Genomic DNA, 19,244 nt, shown 5'->3' on the forward strand with positions numbered 1-19,244 from the left:
CACCTTGAGACCTTGAGTAATGGGAACCTCACTCTCCAGGACACCCCAAGTTCCTGTGGGGCACCAGCTGGGCTCTTCCTCACCAAAGGTACCTCAGGGCACCTTGCAAATATGTTTGATGTTTTTCCTTTCCCATTGTTGAAGAGTGGCTGCAGAAGCAAGAGAATAAGGTAGGGAGCTGCTGCTGCTGCTGCTGCTAAGTCTCTTCAGTCGTGTCCAACTCTGTGGGACCCCATAGACGGCAGCCCACCAGGCTCCTCCGTCCCTGGGATTCTCCAGGCAAGAACACTGGAGTGGGTTGCCAGTTCCTTCTCCAAGGGTAGGGAGAGGAGATAATAATTACCAAGCTTTGTGGCTGTTTCTGTGATGTGTGCCTAGGTCGTGTGTGTGTGTGTGTGTGTGTGTCTGTGTCTGTGTGTGTGTAACAGGAAGAAGGAGGGAGGAGAGGGAACAGGGAAAAGGGAGAGGGAGAGGAAGATGGGAAGAAAAAGAGAGAAACCTAAAGAACCGTAGACCAAGGCGATCAGTGGAACCGAGAGATGCAACAGGCCCAGCTAGCTACCCTGGCTTCACCTCACAGGTTTGGAATAGACACGGATAGCTCGGGGTTCATTTATCCCTTTTTGTCTGTCAGTCTCAAGAAATGTCTTTGTTCCCCGGGACCTGAAGAAAGAGGCTGGCAGGAAAGTGGGGCTGGAGTGGCTGTGTACAGAGGTTCAGCCAGGAGGGCTGGGCTCAATGGTGCCTGGTCCGTGCCTGGCTGCGCTGCCTCACCTGCGGGCCTGAGGGCCTGCCTTGCCTTCAAACCCTTCATCTAGGTGAATGCCTGAGGCTTTCCTTCCACCAATTCAGCTTGTTTTCTGTAAAAACGGAAATTACGAGCTACGTTGACTTATTTTTTGAAGTCACGTTTGCCTGAGATTGTATTTACCAGGCAAAGTGGAGAGCTAAGAAGAGTTTGGGTAATTTCAAATTAAACCTACCACAGTTGACAATTTGTGTGAGAGCGAAGATGGGGCTCCTTTCAGACAGTGACCTGGATTGGCTCTGTATTCAGGCAGAAATAATCCCACCTGTATATTACTATGTGTGTGTACATGGCATCATCAATATTTTAAACTTCCCAATTCTTTTGGATTTCAAAAAGTGGCTGACACAGACCAAGAGCCTACTTCTGTGTGAGTGTGTTTTGGAAAAATACTTTGGTCCCAATAGATCTGCCTGAAATACTAAGACACAGGAAACAGGAGGAGAAAAGGAAATTCACATTAACTCTGAGAGAGAGGAGGAGGGAGGGGAAGAGAAAGCTACAAGAGAAAAGAAGGAGAAATGGAGACAGGAGGAGGGAGGAGAAGATGGAGGAGGAAGACTGTGGATGGGGGGGATGGGAAGGAGGCTAGAGACAGAGACGGAGAGATTTTCACACGTGCAGACCAAGGGCTTTGAAGCCCTCGACCCCGACCCCCAAACCCAAGTGCATCTCACAAAACAGGTTTGGCTCGTATTTCAGGCCGTCTCCTTGCCCCGCGTCCGCGCTCCCCGGGGCCCTAATTCACTCCTGCCCTCTCCACACAATGACATTCGAACCCGGGAAAATAATTGCATTAGAGCAGATTACTTATAACCGATAGTTATCCGTCTTTTTCTGTTCGACAGAAGTCTATTAAACTCAGCACAGCCATTACCAGCTGAGCTCTAGAGCGCGCCTTCATTAAGAAAATTAAAATCATACTTCTGAATCTAAGCAAAGCCTGCGCAAGGTCTCCGAAGCCTGCGTCAAACCCCCGACGTTTTCATAAACCCGATTTTCCCGCGAATCCATCTCTGCTTTTTTGGAAACCGTAGGTCAGGGTGGAAAGATTGAGAGTGATGACAATTACTCCAAGATAGGGATGTCTGAGCTCCGGAGGTACCGTTTCTCTTCGCAGCCCCTCCCCCTGCTCCCCTGACGCCTCTCCTCCTCGGATCTTTCCTCAGGCGCTTTCCAGTAAAGGCACCACACCTCTGCAGGTGTGACCCGGGATTGGAGAGCTGGTGGGGTGGGGGAGGTGGGAGACATGGGGAGGTGTGGGATTGTGGCCCCCGAAGCTGCGTGGGTGAACATCCCCAGCTGACATCTGCGGCCAGAGGCCCGCTCTACAGTGCACACCTCTCTCTTTCACACACACGCTCACACACACACACAACATAGCGTGCAGAGGGGACGCATTGTTCCTCTCCATTGCATTTCACACCTGCTCCAGGACCAACGTGGCCTACGATCCTTTTGTCCACCGGGGCACCTGGAGCCTGGCCCGGGACTGGGCAGGCAGCTGGGTGTGCCTGGGACAGGGGACCTCTTCCCTTTGGCGGGTTCTTAGGCTGCTGGGGTCCTGGTGGGGTTTCCTCCTTGGTTTAGTAGGAGCCTCAGTTCATAGTACCCCTTGATGATTGGGGACACAATCGGTGCAGTTCCCCGCCTGTCCTGAGCCTCTGGGAGGGGAGGACGGAACAGGTGGGGAAGGGGGCAGGGGCCACACCCCCTCCCTTGCCTGTGGTCTCAAGGTAATAGCTCCCAGTGCTCCATCCGAGGGGGGTCTCCAATTCCAGGGCAGGAGAGCTGTGTGGTCAGTTTGGAGGGGGCGGGTTTCCACTGATTTTTCGTGACCTCTGAAAATTTATAGGGTTTGAAAAAGAATTTTTAGTATGGTTTATTTATTTCTTTATTGTTAGCCACCACCCTCCGTTTCTGCATTTTGCTTTGTAAAATGTTAATTACTCTGTATTTCTCTGGGAAGTCTGCTCAACTTCAGGGCTCTAAAGGAAAACACAACGGCTTTGGCGTTTTCTCCGGGTATCCTTTCCTAGGGCTCTAAGAGCAGAGATGCACTGCTTCCTTTTTTGTCAGAATGCCCCCTAATAGAGTTCTCACCCCTCTTTATGTCTAATGAGGGCTTTGAGGTTTATTAAGGGAAAATAGCACACACCCCCTCAGCACTCAAATACGGGATTAGGTGGAGCTTACTTGAAAGTGTATAATATTGTTGTCCCTTGGCAAGTGTCTAATTCTCTTTCCCATAACTTCTATTTGACAAAAAAAAAAAAAAAATCCTACAAAATTCAAGTGATGAAAGTCAGCGAATAGATGTGGACAAGTGAACATCCTTTTACATCTCCACAGCTTTCAACCTGCTAAACTAGAGGATATTAAAACAAAATCAGGGGGAAAAAAACTAAAATAAGTGCACCTTCGCTGTTGTTAGTGTTTTCGTCTCATCAAATGTAGACACATCATTAGATTTCTTTTTCCTTTGTAGCAAAAGATGAGGAAATCAGAAATGCACAGCAGCCTTTTACCAGCAGCAAATCCAAGACTTTTGAGATGGTTTTCTTAGAGTCTGTTTTCCCTTCTTTGCCCTTCAAGCAAAACAGAAAACAAAGATAAAAAGGAAGAAACATCATTCCTAGTGGAGAGTTTATTTTGTTGCCACAATAAAAGGGTGGGGACAATTAATAGCTATTTGAGATGATAATGCTTAGTGATCCCATTCATTTAATCATAATCTTCAAGTGGTTTAAGATTAATGGTAAGAGGTGTTTTTGGTTTCTTCCTAAGGACCTTTGTATTAATTTACTTAGAGCACTGACCAGACTGTCAATGTCTCCAAATTTCATTAAGTCGAACTGAGACAAACACAATGAGATTTTCATGTTCTTTTTTTTTTTCTGTGAGAATATCTCCTGGAATTATTTTTATTTGGATTCAGCTGGGGGGGGGGGGGGGGGGGACTTACTTCCTTTTCTCTATTATAACTAGGTGGAAATAGATATATATAAAATATGTGTGCCACATATGCACACATCCACATATATATTTAAATGAACTATATGTACATATCCACATATATATTTAAACTAATGTCGTTTACAGATAACTTTCCTTTCACTTCTGAGCTTAATGAAGACTTTTCCAAAAGTCAACTTCAGTGACAGGAGACAGGTTCTGCTTCAGCCAGACCAGGATTTATGTTTAAAGTAGGTTTGAACGCACTGAATGTTTTCAAAACAGACAAAAAATAATGAGAACACGTTGGAGTATAAATATTTAACTTTACCTCAGTTGTCATAATAGCCCCAGCAATTCTTCAAACACAACCGGAGGACTGAGGCATCACTTCACTGGCATCAGCCCGGGCTGCCTCCGCCTTGCCCTAGGAGCGCTGGTCCCCTCAAGTCCCCGGTTGCCCTTCCCGGAGCATCCCCAAAGAGGAGGATTGGAGAAGGCGTGACGCGGGGCGGGGGAGCCTAGGGAGAAGTGAGGTAAGAGAACGGATTTTCAAACTCTAAGGTCCTGATCCTCTGGCAAGAAATGAACATCAAGAGACCCACCTTTCCCTTGCCGTCCTCCCTGCCCGCTGTTTCTTCCCCTCATTTCTCAGAGCTGTTTCCACAAAATCCCGCCATCAGGTACCTTCAAAAAGCATCCCCCCCAAACTCCCTATAAACTAAAGTCGTTCCTCACTACAGATTTACTCTCTTTCGGTGGGATCCGGCTGTGGCCAGAAGACTTTCCGCGTCAGAGCTGCTCGGCCAGCGCGTTTCCCGGGGAAGAGAGGCTGGTGGCGGGTCTTCCGACCCGAGGTTGTCCCGGCTCTCGCTACCTGCGCGCCCTCGCCGTACGGTGGTTAGAATTCGGGAAGATGCACTGGGATGCCAAGAAAGCGCCTCTGTGCACCGAAAAGGTTGAAAAATAACCCCAGCACTCTCATCTAGTCCCACACCTTGCACTGGCGTGAAGCACCCGGGGAAGATCAAGTGTCAAAGACAGTGGCGGTTTATTTTGGTGCATTTCAGTTCTCCTTTCCGTTTCCAGCAAAATTGAGAACACAGCGGAGAAAGAAGAGGGACCTTCGGAGAAAAGACTTGCGTGTGTGTGTGTGTGTGTGTGTGTGTGTGTGTGTGTGTGTAGGTAGGTAGATATAATGACAACTTTCAAGCACATTCTCTATTTAAAACCAAAACCAAAACCCAGACAGGGGCCGAGATTTCTTGGCGGTACAGCGAAGGGTCATTCAAGACAAGCAACTGTCTGAAATCCGAAAGCGATTTCTTGGGACTTTACTGAAATAGTGAGAGTTCCCGGGAGTTTAATTTTTCAAGGCTGTAAAATGTTGTTTTGTATTGGCCTCTTTTCCCATCAGATATCCATTAAAAACAACAACAACAACAACCACTTCTACAGCATCTATTAAACATATTTCCTTGGACTCGAAATCTACAGCTCGGCAGAAACAAACAAGTCACAGCAAAACCCCGGAAAATAAAGAGATTTAGAAGAATACCTGTCCCTTTCTTAGTCATTTGATAGTTTATTCCCTGGAGGCCAAGTGAAGGTGGGGGTTCGTATTTTATTGTTTTATTTTTCGTATGTTATTATTTTTCTCATATATTCACTTAAATGTTCAGCTTTGACAAACTATTCTCCTACCGCGGGGTTCTTTTGCAGAACAGAAGTGGTGGTGGTGAAGCGAGTCAGTCGAGCGGGGCGGGGGTGGGGAGCGCGGAAAAACACGACTTGCTTCGCAGGGGGCTGACGCGCAGCCGTCTACTCAGTTAGCCAGCAGGGGGCGCTCTTATGTTATCTCTGGACCAGACAGCCGAGCCGCTTGGCGCTACAAGAGGCTTTGCAGTTTTACGCAGCTGCAAAAGGAAGCGGGGCGGGGGGAGTGTAGCTCCTAAACCCTCAGCCGCTCTTCCACTTGGGTTATTTACCCGCTGTTAGGCAACATACCTACGTCTAGCTTTACCTCCCCACTCCGCTTATAGTGCACCCCCCTCTCCATCAACCCCTTTTCATCTGCATCTATGAAGCACATGTATAATCTCTCTCCCTAGCCTTGAAATATACATTAATGCAACTTATTAAATGCGCCGACGAATAGTCAACATTTTTTTCGCCTGTTAGTTCCGCTGATCCAAGCAGGATTTATTTGCAGATCTCACCTCCCGGAGCCATAATGCGTGATTTTTTCCCCTTAAATAAAATTGGTCAAATGTTGACAACCTTTAAGCCAATCTAACGCTCAAGATTAGTGATGGGAAACTAATGAGAAAATATCAGATCTCCCGGCCTGAGGGCTGCCAATTAAATCTTCGCTGATTGAAAAATAAAAGCGGACTTGGGGTGTGAGCCCAGCTCAACTTCAACTATTAATTTAACATGTTGCCGGGTCCGTGCCTTCTCTCCTCTAAACAGCTTCCCGTAATAGCCCTTCCTCCTCTCTCATCCCTCAACCTAAAAGTCAAATGTTATTTCTCCGAATATTTCGAGAGGTTCATATCAGGATGATCGTTTCTTACACCGTATATATTAGGCCTTTAAGCAATATGATTTAACTAATTAGAAAATTTACATCATTAAGTCTCAGGGAGAGAAAAAAGAGAAACAAATCTGCCAGTCATTTTAAAGGAGACAGGCACTATTGAAGTGTGAAGAAATCGGCTCTAATTCAAAAAGGCAATCGGGCAGAAAAAGCCCTCAACATTACCCTGCTAGTTATTAATCAGAAAGGGTTCTCTCTGCTCCCCACTCCCCCTCCTCTCTTAGCAGTGAGTTTAAGTTCATTTTTTTGCCAGTGGCCCATGTCATATTTATATTGAGGTTTTGTCTGCTAAAGGATTGAAATCTGAAAATGTTTCAATATGAAGAAATCAGAATCCTCAAAGGAAAAAAAAATCATAGAATCACCTTTCTTCCAGACAAGTAAACCTGTTGTGATAAACAATCCTCACCCCCTCTTTATTTTTTGTCCATTCTTTCGTTTTTTCTTCCCATTAAGTTCCTATTTTGAAACTTGCTTGGTGAGAACGAGATAAAGTCTTTGTGTCCTGCTCCCCTCCCCCTCCTTTCTTGCACCCCTCCTTCCGCCAAAGTGAGAAACTTAGACTGAAAGCAGAAAAGTACAAATACATTAACAAAGCCCCACTCACTTGATAAAAAGGCCATGGTCTAGGCTTACATGTCAGGAATCTAAGAGAAGGGGAATCAATCCGGTGGGTCTCTGGACAAAAGATGATGAACTAGAAATTCCCACCACCTATGTATAACATTTGATAGAGTATGTGAGTTAAATGAAAAAGAAAGGCAGGTAGGTGAGAATTATTTTAAAGTGCATTGTGGTGTTGTGTGCCTTTTTCTCTATCCTCTCCCCCCCTTCTCTATTCAAGCTTAAAACAGCAGCCTCATTATAGCGAGGTGCCCCTTCCCACCATACTCTTACTTAAGCCCTTGGTCCACCACACACAGAGTCCTTTCCCTGGTCTTCTCATTCCCAGCAAATTAACTGAAGAGGGAACTGCAAAGGAACTTTGTGAGTAGTTCCATTTGGAAATTCAGCCCTTCCTGGCATTTCAGAGGACTTGTTCTTAGACATTGGCTTAAAAAAATTAATAGCAAGCCTTAGGTATTCAATTTCCCTTACTATTATTTATTTTTAAATTACAAAGAGCTCCCAAAGGCCCTTCTTTTTTTTTTTTTTTTCTGCCTGGCTCAATTCTTCTCTTATTTGGTACCCTTCGAGCCTCATTTTCTTATCCTCCTTTCTGCTTTACAATCTAAAAGTTTCACAACCTTGCTTCCCACAAAGTCCCTGGGCCTGGAATTTTCAAGTCTCTGGGCTTCTGCCCGCCTGGAGCTGCTCTCCAGCGTTAGTTCAACGCCGTTCCTCACCTTACCAGATTTCAGCTTTGCAGGGGAGAGCAGTAGCAGACCTGGGCTATTAACACACCACAGTTAATTCTCTGCGGGAGCTTTTACTAGGTGGGACGTGTGGAAGGAGAAAACATCTGTAAACAGTGAGCTGCTCTTGAGGGTGGGGAGTGAGTTCTGACATAAGAGGCCAGAACGCATATGAAATATGGCAGAATTCATGAAGGAACTAGTTCGGAGTTACATTTTGGTGAAATAAGGAAACAGAAAAGAGTGGGGGACACTGGGAAGAATCTAGAATGCTCCCGCAAATTTAGCTTTCTTTCTGATCGTCAGGGAACAGATGGGAGTCGAACGTGCTCCTCTTTGAGAAAGATTAGAGGAAAATGGACACTTCTGTCACTTTCAGGAGGCGGAACACTGAGAGGTGAAAATATACAAGACAATGGCCTCTGGCGCTGGAGGGCTCCCCTGGCGGGCTCCCCACCCTTAGCCCCTTCCCTCTAGGAACCCTCCTTACCTTTGTTGCTTGCATTTGATCTGACACACTGGATGTTCCTGGGCTAGGTTCTTTGAGAGAAAAAAGACCATGAGAATCAACCGGTCTCCTCCTGCATCTACTCCGAAGCCAAGAAACATAACAATAAAATTTACAGCGCCTTTAACAACTCGCAAGTAAAGCATTAAAATTCTATTTAATTGAGAAAATATTGATTTTTAAGTCTAGCAAAAGCGAAATCGTAATTTAGCTGCAAACTTTCAGGCGGGAATATAACATATTATGTCGCCGTATTATGGATCCACCATATTATACCTATGCAACATCACATCTTTAATTGCACTACTTTATGAAGTGATAAAGACAAAAGATAACCCGACTTAAGCAAACGTTTAAAAAAAGAAAAGAGGACCTAGGGTAATTTCCTTTTCCAGTTATTTATAAAGTAATTGTCTCCTTTTAGTTTGAAATAGAAAAAAAATGTCCAAAGGGGAAGAAAGAAATAAAAAGAACGGAAAACCACAGACCAGTCTAAAAGCAACTCACATTAGCAAGTCCGTTGATATTCTGTACCAATAGAGGAATGAAGCCAACATATTTAGAGAAAATGCATTCACGGACAAAATCGCATCCTCCTTTAAACGAAATAAACCTGGGTCTTTTTTCTTACTTTACTCCCCCGTCCTTTTTTGGGGAGTGGGGGGCAGAATCCATTGGTGGATAGGGAAAGGAAAGAAAATCAGGCTTTCTATGTTATTTCTGTATCGGTTTTTGGTATTATAGAGGAGTAAAGAAGTTTTTGTGTGGTGGTTTTTCATTGATCAGTCACTCTGAGCTAATGTAATTATCCTCATCAATAGGAGGCTGCAGAGAGAATCATTATGTGGGTGACATTGATAAATGATCGCCCAGGAACGGCCCTCTCGCGGGCAACCCCCACAGCTGACCCTCCCACACACACAATGTAGTCATAGAAACACCTAGAGAACCTCGGGCACCGCCGCGGAAGGGGCAAGTGAGGGAAGAAAAGCCTCGGGCGGCCGGGGTGGGGGCGGGGGTGGGGGCGAAGGGGGGCGGCCGGTCCCAGACCCAAATCAGTCCTAGCGACAAAAACAGCCCACGGCGGGGACGCGGGAGGGCGTTGCGGGAGGGAGAATCCCTCTTTCCAGCAGCAAACCTCTCACAGTTGCTCACAACAAAGTGAAAATCCGTCCTCCGGACAACCCATTCATTCCTCCACACCTTTACCGTATGTGACCTCACTACCAACAACCTCTGATGTTTGCCGAGACACACGTTCAAATAGATTTCTCCAAAGGAGTTAAATAATTAGGTTACAAACCTGTAGGCATCTCATTCTCACGAGGGTCTCCTCCCACCTCCCCACCCCCGTTCAAAAAACCCCAAACAACAAACAAACCAAACCCACAGACCCAACTGAACAAAGACAGCAGCTGGGCGACCCCCTCACTGCGTTCTCCCCACTTATTTACTGGGTGACCCTTCCTTTCGCTTCACCTCCTAACCCAGTGCCTCTGATTATGAGATAATGGATTTTGCGATTGTTCCTGTCAGGGGAAAAAAAAAATCCCCACCGAACCCCACGTTTTCATCTTTGGACTGTTTTATTTAAGCCAATGGAAAAGTATTGAGAACAGTAATTGATTCATAATGATCCATAAATCGATGTCGGGGAGCGGTGAGGGGGGGGCTGGAGATGGAGATGTATGAAGAGTGGGAAGGGGGATGCTGTTTATTTATTTTATTTCTAAAGCTTCAAGTAAAGTAGCTTTGACACTGTTGGGGCTGGAGGGGAGGAGCTGTTGGGCTCTGCTGGATCATCCATCATCGCTGTCACCCAGAGTCTGCCCCGAGGAGCCGTAGACGCAATCTCCCTTCTGTCTCTACACCGAAACTATTAATATTAAAACCTCCCTTCAAACACTGCCCGGACGGTCTCCATTCTCATCACAATCTGACCGGCCTCCCCCATCAGACCCGCAGTTTTCCCTGCGCAGCAGCTTCCTCCAAGCTTGGCCCCAACGGAGGGAGCTCCACGACCGTGCACGACGCCCTTAGTTGATTACAGCCACTGTTAGGTTCCCCCTTCTCACCCCGTGAGTTTGAAACACGTCTGTCTGTCTTAACACACGCGCGCGCGCGCGCGCGCAAAGAGAACACCAGGTGAGGGCCGGAGCCGCCCGCACGGAGAGGGAGAGTCTGCACGCCCCCTGCGCCTGCCTGAGCCCCTGCCTGCCTCCTCCCAGGCTGGTCCGTACTGGGCTGTGGCTGCTAAGCCCGCACATCCAAACACCGCCCCCGCCCAGACACCAGCCCTTCTAACACAGTGGCAACTTGCAGCTGAGGTCCAGGCTCCTTATCAAACTGCTGGCCTGCAAGACTGGTGGGGAACTTGTGGAGGATCCCTGTCCAGTCCCTTTGAAGGAAGGTCCCTCCTCTGACAGCTGCTAGAGATATTAGCCACATTTCCCTTCCCAAATCTGCTCCGGGTTAACGGGCCCACAGGGGCGGGAGGGGGCTAGGATCCTGACGGACTCTTCTGGACAGATCTAACCAGGGTGAGCTGGGGCGAGTGCGGGGCGCTGACCTGGGGGTGCGGCGGGGGCGGGGGGTGGAGTGCGGGGGGAGGAGGAGTGTGGGGAAGACACAGACTTCCCTTATCTTTTCTTCTCATTTTCCTTCAAAATGTGGCTTCTTGCTCAATTCCCAACCCTTAACAGATGGCGACTGCAGTTCTCTCAGAATTTCTTAAAGAAAGGGAAACCTTTGGAATTTATTTCTGCTTCTGCTTTTCCATATAAATAAAAAAGTGTTTTTATATTACTCTTGTTTTGGAGAACATAAGCAATTTTATTCAGACTACAGTATTTCCTTTAACACTATATGGTTGTCAAAACACCATTCCCAGTTTCTTTGCTTTTGACAGCTGAGTCTTTCTTAAATATACCCAAATCGGAACTCTTTATACTAAATAGTAAACCCGAGATAGGAGCAAGTGCCTTCCGAGGTGGTATAAAAAAAAAAAAGCATTATAAAAAATTGGACAACTCTACCACCTCTCTATCTTAGCATCTGGAGTGGGGCGGCGGGAGAGCAAGGAAATGCAAACAAATATTATTACAACAATTATTCATCTCTAAATATTTAAGAAGGTAAGGTTAATGTGATAGGGTGTGAAGTTGTTAAATTAAATCTGAGATGGCTTTATCTGTTAAAACCAAGAATAGAGAGTTCTGGGATCTAAACTGTGATGAAGTAGCTTAATAATTTCATTAAACACTTTCTAAATATGAGCCAACTACTAAGTAAACCCTTCAGCATTTACTCTACTGACAGGAAAGGAAGAAAAACTTTGCCAAATTTTTTTTCAGCTGATGTGAGAGTTAATTTATAAATGAAGAACTTGTAAAATTTTACCTATAGCATTTAAAATAAAAATAAGTAATTATTAAAATTTTGCAAAAAGACTCCATATATAATTGGATGACAAAAATGAGAGGGAAGCTCTCTGTATTCCAAGTGGCCCATAATTTCTCCATGAACAGTTAGCTGGTATCAGAAGTGTTATTTCTGTGTTTAAACAGCATAATGCTAATTAAACTAATAAATGGATTTATAAAAATTCTACCTAAAAATGATACAGAACAACAGAAGCTTATTTCCTTGTTCTTTTGCATACAACTTCTATTAATGGCTGTTGGCTTGCTTGTTGTGCAATGGGAAGAGGGAAGAACCCAAAATAAGATTCAAACTTGGATTTCTGAGATGGTGAATGATTTCCCAGGCTGACAGCACGGAAGTAAATAAAAGTTTATGACAGTATCCCTTCTGAACACAGGATTCAAAGTTTGGGTGTTACAAAATTTCAGGATAGTATATTTGTTTGAACAACTGAGAAGCATGCAAATCCCTCACACCTTTTTTCACTCTGCTTACTTTGGCAGGCGTTTTGTGCAGTACCACCATGTTAATGTCAGAGGTGTTCAGGAATGTTGCATGCGATTTTGAAAATGGCATTACATTGCCTGTTTTGCTGTTGTTTTAGGGGAAAAAAATTAAGTTTAATGAGCAGATCATCGCACTGTAGTGCCTGCATATGGAGGTGTCTGAAATAAAAAGACAGCATCCTATAATTTATATTAAATATTAATGATTAAGTAATCTTTTCAACACAGGACCTCGAATTCCATAGAAGTTGTTTACTCATCTATGAACATCTATATGTAAATTCTTAATTTACATATTCAACAGTATTTTAGTAACTAAGACAGAGAAAAAACACAGGCAGATGAATTATCTTTGAGCACAGACGTTAGTTATTTCTTATGATGTAAAATTAACCCTGAAAAAACCCTTTATTCTGGCAGAAGATGAACATAAAAAGCTTCATCTGAAAGTACTTTTTTTTTAACATCATGCAGCTAAAGAGGATGTTGGACATGTCGGTGATCTTTCAACCTGGCTCATAACACACACACACACACACACATATACACAATTTCGTACCTTTAGAAGTTTTCTGCTGGTAGAATTTATAGGCCAAATATATACTGAAAGCTTACAGATGGTTACCTTAAAAAATTGTTGGTAAGTTAAGTTTTGATATATACTGGATTTCTGGAGGCAAAGCCATCATCTACTTTCAATCCCAAGCATAGGCTCTGTGCAACCTTGCCTTAAAACTATTAAAAACACAAAAGCCTAACAAAAAATCAAAAATGAAATATTTATTACCGCATTTTGTGACTTAACACTTTTTTTTTTAACATAACGTCACAGTCCTCATACAAGTATTTTAATGTAAATTTGACAAAGCTTAAAGGTAACAGCATTTTCTTCTAGTGAGGAACACGTGCTGAGAAAAGAAGAATTCATGGACATACAATACCAATTCCACAGCAGATCTGATACTAGCAAAAACATTCTTTTTTTTTTTTTCAATTGAGGTAAACACATAGAATATCTAACATGAAACAATTAATAGACCGAACTCTGTACGAAGTTTGTTACAGTATTCTCTTGCTCCTTTTTATCCCCCAAGCTTTGAGTTTCTGATAAAGTCCTAGTTCTGGTACTATGACCATTAATAACTTTTTTTGTGTGTTGAGGAAAGCTGCCCAACTTAAGATTGTTTTGTCCACAGCCAAGGCTTAGAACTCCTGGAAGAAGCTCCTGCTCTGTCTTTAAATCTTCATTGGCAAGCTCTTTGAAGAAGAGTCCCCCCAAATAATAATAAGAATTGGCTTATGAAGCACAAACTATAAAGATCTGTTTGAAACTAAAGGACACATTTATGGAGGAACAAAGGCCGGGCATGAAAACACATTCTTGAAGCCGGAGTCCGAGGGATGAGGTTCAGCCAAACGGTCACCAAGGTCTCCAGCGTGGTTCTCTTTCTCATTGGCCCAACAGGTTTAAAATATACCACAGTCTCTCCTGGATAGTGAATTCACTGATGAACCAAAACAGTCATTCTTTTGGGAACAACACACATAGTGTGGAAAACAAGGATATATTTTTTTTCTCTTCTAAAACTATTTGAGGCAACATAACGGAGTGATCAACAGAAATGTACAAGTTTAACTTAGTTCCTATGTTTATACTACAGTAGTTGTAACTCTCGGAGTCTTTTTCCAGAGGATCTTTACATGGACAGAACTGTCTCAGTGAGCCCATGATTTCACATTTGTGTTCTTGTCTCATTGGTCCTCTGTTGCTTGATGAAAAATGACAAAAAGTAAAAAATAATCACAGCTGTCTGGAATTTCATATTGAGTGTCAACATCTGGTCAAAGTTCAGAAAGTCTTAAAATAGTTTTTGCGTGTGTTTCCTTTTCCCTTGAGTTCCCTTATACTACTGGGCATGAATGTCCATAACCTGTCCACCAACATTAGGATCTACAGAATTTAACATTGTGGGACTCTGTGCTGACATAGTCATTCCAGGGTGGGTAGGGGGTCCTCCGTGCATCATCATGGCTGGGTGGTGGGGATGGCTTGGCAAATATGAATGCATTGGGGGTCCATGTCTTAATTGAGTAGGGTGTGGGGTCATCTGGGGAGGAGTGTAACTTGGCTGTGCCATACTCATTCCCATAGGACCACCCTGAGAAACGTACTCCCCTGGCATGCTCTGCAAACCTGAAAAGAGAGAGGCAAAAAGAAAGCAGGTCAAATTCCTAAACATTTTTATACTTTACCCATCAAAGATGAAAAAAAAAAACAAAAAACAACAGACACTGCAAATCTTATATCTAAATTTAGCTGCAGATTCTTGCCAATGTTTGCAGACATTCAAATTGTAGTTTGCATTTAATTTCATCGCACAGCAGTATAATGCAACACAACAGAACTAAATATTTAATGCAACTAAATGTCATAAAGTGGAACTGTTTTTCAAAATGGTATTCAGTACATTTCTTTGATAATTGCAATAAGAATATAAATTCTAAGTCGAGTTTTATCAGTTAACTGTTGATATATCATTTCTTTTCCTTTGTTGCATTTCTAAAATGGAAAAAAAATGATAAATATTAAAATAAAGTTGACATCTTATCATATCTATATTTCTTCATGAAAAATTTATCATACAAAACATTATGGCATATTCATTTCAAAGGGATGGGCTTTTATGTATATTTAAAATGAAGCCCCCTTTTGAATTAGAGGCATTCTTAGAGCAGTACACCCAAGAGATTGTAAAGGTCAGAGGTAAGAAGTCAATGTAAGGTCATATGACATGCCCAGTAGTTTATGTCTGAAAATTAAAAAAAAAAAAAAAAAGAATGCCTTGAGATTAGGCATAAAATATAACACATCTAGAAATTCTTAATCAAGATACACAAGATTTGAAGTTGTGAATTAAAATGTTGGGAAGTCAGCAGTTGAAGATTCTGATTTGTCTTGCAAGTTACCTGTTCATTGAATTAAGGTTATATTATATTTATTGTTGCCCATCCCCAGAGCTAAAAGGACAGCTTTATTCACCTCTATTTAACCTCCAGTACATACAGTTGAAAAGCTGAACAGATGTTTTTGACACTGTAAGCTGGTAATCTAAAGGCTTATACGCTGCAGTCATTTTGTTAAGTAGATCCGCAGTCCATTATTAACAGAAGTGGCAAAACCATCTAAAGACAATAACACAGCCTGCATAGTCCCAGCTCTCTGTTTATTCTACCACAGCAGCCTGCTCAATGGATGATGATAATTAAGTACCAAATATACCATATTGTGTGGCTGCATAATCAAATCAAGAGAGGATAATATTCTTCTGTATTAAGCTATTAATGTAATTGGTCATGAAGCATAAAATATGTTATGTAATTAAATAGGCTAGAAATTATATGGCCTATATTAAGAATTATCCAAGCTGAGCAAATGTTTTCTCTATAGCTGTTTTAGGGAACATTGCTTTCTACATTTTTTGACTGCATTAGTAAAGGAAGAAAGGAAGGAAATTGGCTTCATCAATGGTGTTCCATGGTGACCCCCTGAGATCTCATATAAAATGTTGGCCTCTATTTACATATAGAGAATGATTTAATCAAGGTACGTGTTGTTATATTCAGCCTCATTAAACAAGGAAGTTTCGATGTTATATGAATTTTTTTATGCTCTGGTGTCTTCAGCAAAGGATATATCTTGTTGGCAGACTCTGAATTTTTTTCAGATGTCAAAAACACTTGAAGCTTTAAAGTCTAATGGGTTTCTTAATCCAACTGCAGCCATTCAGCCTCAGTGAAAAATCCATTCCTTCATATTCAGTTGCTCCTAAATGTCTTTCCCTTTAAATTTATTGACTGACTTTCCTGTCTTTCTGTCTCATGTCGAAAGTCAGTAGGCACATGTAAAAAATAATCAAAACACACCGACTCCCTAGTGAAGAATCAATGGTGTCACTGCTGTCATATATCTAGACTAGGCATAATGAACTGCAGCATTTCATCTTTGCATATAAGATAATTTGGGCATCAATCGTATTCTGACAGATTTATGTCACTCAAAGGACAGTTCTACTTTTCCTTTTTTTTTATCGCTTCATTGAAGCCTGCTTAATTTCTCTCAGTCAACTGGTGCCCCCAAGACGTTATTTTTATTCTTAAATGTCCAATATCCACCTGACGTCTGTGTTTGTGCTCATTGGGGCCTCAGTAAATAGACTAAGAGCAAGTCCCCCTGCTTAAGACACACACAGGCTTGTCAGTTGGCCTTTTCAAAAGTGTGTATTTGTGTCATCTTCGCCTTTAGAGATGGTGATATATATTTAAAAACAGGTCCTTAGTTTGGAAAGGCATGCAGTTATGGGCAAGGAAAAATAAAACGGGGGCCAAATTATAAAAAATAAAATAAAGTCTCTGCAGTGACAGTGAAGACAGGTCGCACCCAACTGTACTTACTTCCCCCGGCTTTGCGATTGCTTTACATGGTGAAGGTTACATGTAGTGCCATTGCCCATCCATGCCCATATTCATGCCCATTCCACTCATAGGTCCTAGAAAGGAGATAAAATCCAAGAAGAGGCCGGAAAATCAGCAATAATTGATGGTGAAAAAATAGGAGGAAACTCAAGATTCCTTCTCACTTACTGCCTTGGTTCAAAAAGAAAAAAAAAAGAAAAAGGATGTGTATGGGGCAGAGTAAAATGGTATTGTTGTCAACTCTTTACTTTTTAAAAGAAGATTTTTTTTTCCCCCACCCAAGGGAAAGAAAGCAGGCAGAGCAGGCAGCAGGCAATATTAAACCCACCATGAGAGTGGGAGAGTAGAGTGGATGAAGAAGGCTGGTGGAGAAGGTGACACTTGCCAGGGAAGCCCAGAGGAGAGATGAGCAAACCTACCTGCAGGCCGGATTCCCATGTGTTGCTGACCATCCAACACAAAGCTCCCCATGGGCTGACCCTCTGGACTATACGCTGCTCCTTGGCTCACTGAAGGATCAAGAAGAAAACCTGATTGTAGTCATTCGAGGACACAGAGGAGAAAGAAGAAAAGATATACCAAACAATCAGCAATTGTTCCTGCTGCAGCACTGAAACGTTACAGCAACAACGTGGTTGGCACTTGCAAAGGCGGGGTGTGGTCTGTATGTGCGGTTCTAGGGTTGAGGTGAGATGTGTGAGTAGCTTTACCAAACATTCTAGAGGAAAGACTTCCCCAGCCTGTCTAACAGGTGGGTCATCCTCAGCAGCCTTTACTTCTGGACTTTTCTCTCTCAATTAGGGGGAAGAGGGACAAGGAAGAGCGGCTACCTGATGTATAAAGATCACCACATGCTATTAAGATTTTGTGATCCTGCCATCTCTGGTGGCTTAATAAAATTTCACATCAGACATAAACACTTGAAAATTTGAGCACAGTTTTACAAGATTAAACAGACTCAATGGAACATTTGCTTTTTCACTCATACCAAAGAAAATGTAAACACGATAAATTTAATGTTTCAATTGTTTTATATGATTCTCCAACAGGCCCCCAGTCTCCATTAGTGGGGCAATATTTCAGTTTTGTCGGGGAAATTTTGCCAAAGGAATCTGATTTTTCTTAAATTCTTTAAACTGAGGCCACAGCTTAAGTCTCCATCCTATTTGACATCCTCGTGAGTGACAATAGTCATCATCTACATGGAAAATAGCTTTTTCCCCACAGACCTTCTTGCAGGACACCACAAGTCTGCAGTAAAAGGAAATGCCTATTTCAAAGTAGAATGATTAGGAGTTCCTGGGTAGGGTTCTGACCATACCGTGTAATAATAGCTTTAGAGAAACTGAGAGATACTGTGAGAAAAACCCACATGTGTTTTCATGAGATGGATGGGAAGCATTTTAATAAAAAATAATGCTGGCAATGCAGCATGTCAGGCTTTAATAGAATATTATGAATAGTCAAAGCAAATGAATGGATACAATGAGTTTAACAGGGGATGTTCCAGGAGTGAACGCAACACGCACACCAAGGAATTATGGGTAAGGAGAAAATGAGAGTGTGCTAATGATTGGATGCAGACAAGCAATGAGTAATTCCAGAGCTCACAGTTAAACAAACTGCTTGTGGCACTAATACGTGTGCCCAATTACCAATTCAGAAAGAAAATAAAAAGCAGTTTCAGTAGAGTCAGGGTGGGAAATCTCCAATTAGCACCAATTAGTGAAGTTGCTTCTTAGAATGGAATTCTGGGGACATTAAAAAACAAAATTCTCCCAGAATGCCTGATGGAAGCATTTCTTTACCAGGTGGTGAAACTCCTAAAGTATAACTTGATGAGGATTTGTGCCTCAGGGATGGGAACACAGACACGAGTTGGAACTTGCCTGCTCGATTTGACTGGTCAATCATGGGCTGTACTATTCTTCTTCTGGCATTAATAAACCTGAAATAGAAGAGAGACGACCAGTCAGCAAATGCAATTTCTGTGCTCTGTGAACACCTTCGCACGCTGCGGAGAATACAGTACAGTCGAACATCTACCAAAAATTATCTTTTTAATTTGAAGGCAATCTTTCCTCTCCATGTTCAAAAATAGCTGACTGGATCATCTCCCCTGTCATCTCATAACCAAGTTGAGGCTGACTTGCTAAAAACAAATTACTCAGGAAGAGAAAAAAGTTTTCCCTGCGAAAACTTGTATTAATTTGCAACTGCGCTTTTGCCTCTTGAACAAGTCAGAATCTTAAGTTCACAGGCTGGAAGATTTTCCCCCTTTCCCTAAACTCCATCATAAGGAGACCCCGCTTCCCCTTGCAGCTGGTCATAAATGGAGACCAGGCTCTGGCACTCGGCTTTCACAAGGTATTGTTAGGTCAGCAAAGCCATCAATTAGGCTGTCTGAAGTTTTATCACCAACACAGCAGTAATAAGTGCTGGCCAGAAAGACTTCTGCTCTTCGGCAACTCCTGCAGTTTAAGCCTGTAAAGTTAGGGGTCATTTAGAGGTCAGTGCCAGCTGGGGGCGGCCTTTCCAGTCTAAGCTGGGACACCCAGGGCAGGGATAAAGGTAACTGCCAACCATAAACCCAGCCACCTTTCAACCCACTAGAAAG

At 43.0% G+C, this 19,244-nt stretch overlaps 1 protein-coding gene and 1 long non-coding RNA gene across 8 annotated transcripts in view; both read right to left on the reverse strand.

The window, feature by feature from the left end:
* Window positions 1-3,314: 3,314 nt before the first annotated feature.
* On the reverse strand, window positions 3,315-4,183 carry LOC133256026 (uncharacterized). The gene is made up of 2 exons (XR_009739085.1): window positions 4,095-4,183; window positions 3,315-3,396 (listed from the first exon to the last, which is right to left on the reverse strand). It is a non-coding gene; the product is annotated as an uncharacterized LOC133256026 (long non-coding RNA).
* Window positions 4,184-12,914: 8,731 nt separating this feature from the next.
* The window catches only part of MEIS2 (Meis homeobox 2), a 224,154-nt gene continuing 217,824 nt past the window's right edge, over window positions 12,915-19,244 (reverse strand). For 2 of the 7 annotated variants that reach the window (XM_061430708.1, XM_061430709.1), the window contains exons 10-13: window positions 18,517-18,575; window positions 17,047-17,136; window positions 16,607-16,701; window positions 14,258-14,348 (exon numbers count right to left, since the gene is read on the reverse strand). In XM_061430708.1, the coding sequence (XP_061286692.1) occupies window positions 16,643-16,701; window positions 17,047-17,136; window positions 18,517-18,575 (208 nt within the window). In that variant the 3' untranslated portion in view covers window positions 14,258-14,348; window positions 16,607-16,642. Of the gene's footprint in view, window positions 14,349-16,606; window positions 16,702-17,046; window positions 17,158-18,516; window positions 18,576-19,244 lie in introns of all 7 variants that reach the window. The other 5 variants (XM_061430706.1, XM_061430707.1, XM_061430703.1 and 2 more) reach the window with 3 other exon arrangements.

This window comes from Bos javanicus, chromosome 10 (assembly GCF_032452875.1).
Source record: "Bos javanicus breed banteng chromosome 10, ARS-OSU_banteng_1.0, whole genome shotgun sequence".
Classification (NCBI taxonomy): domain Eukaryota; kingdom Metazoa; phylum Chordata; class Mammalia; order Artiodactyla; family Bovidae; genus Bos; species Bos javanicus.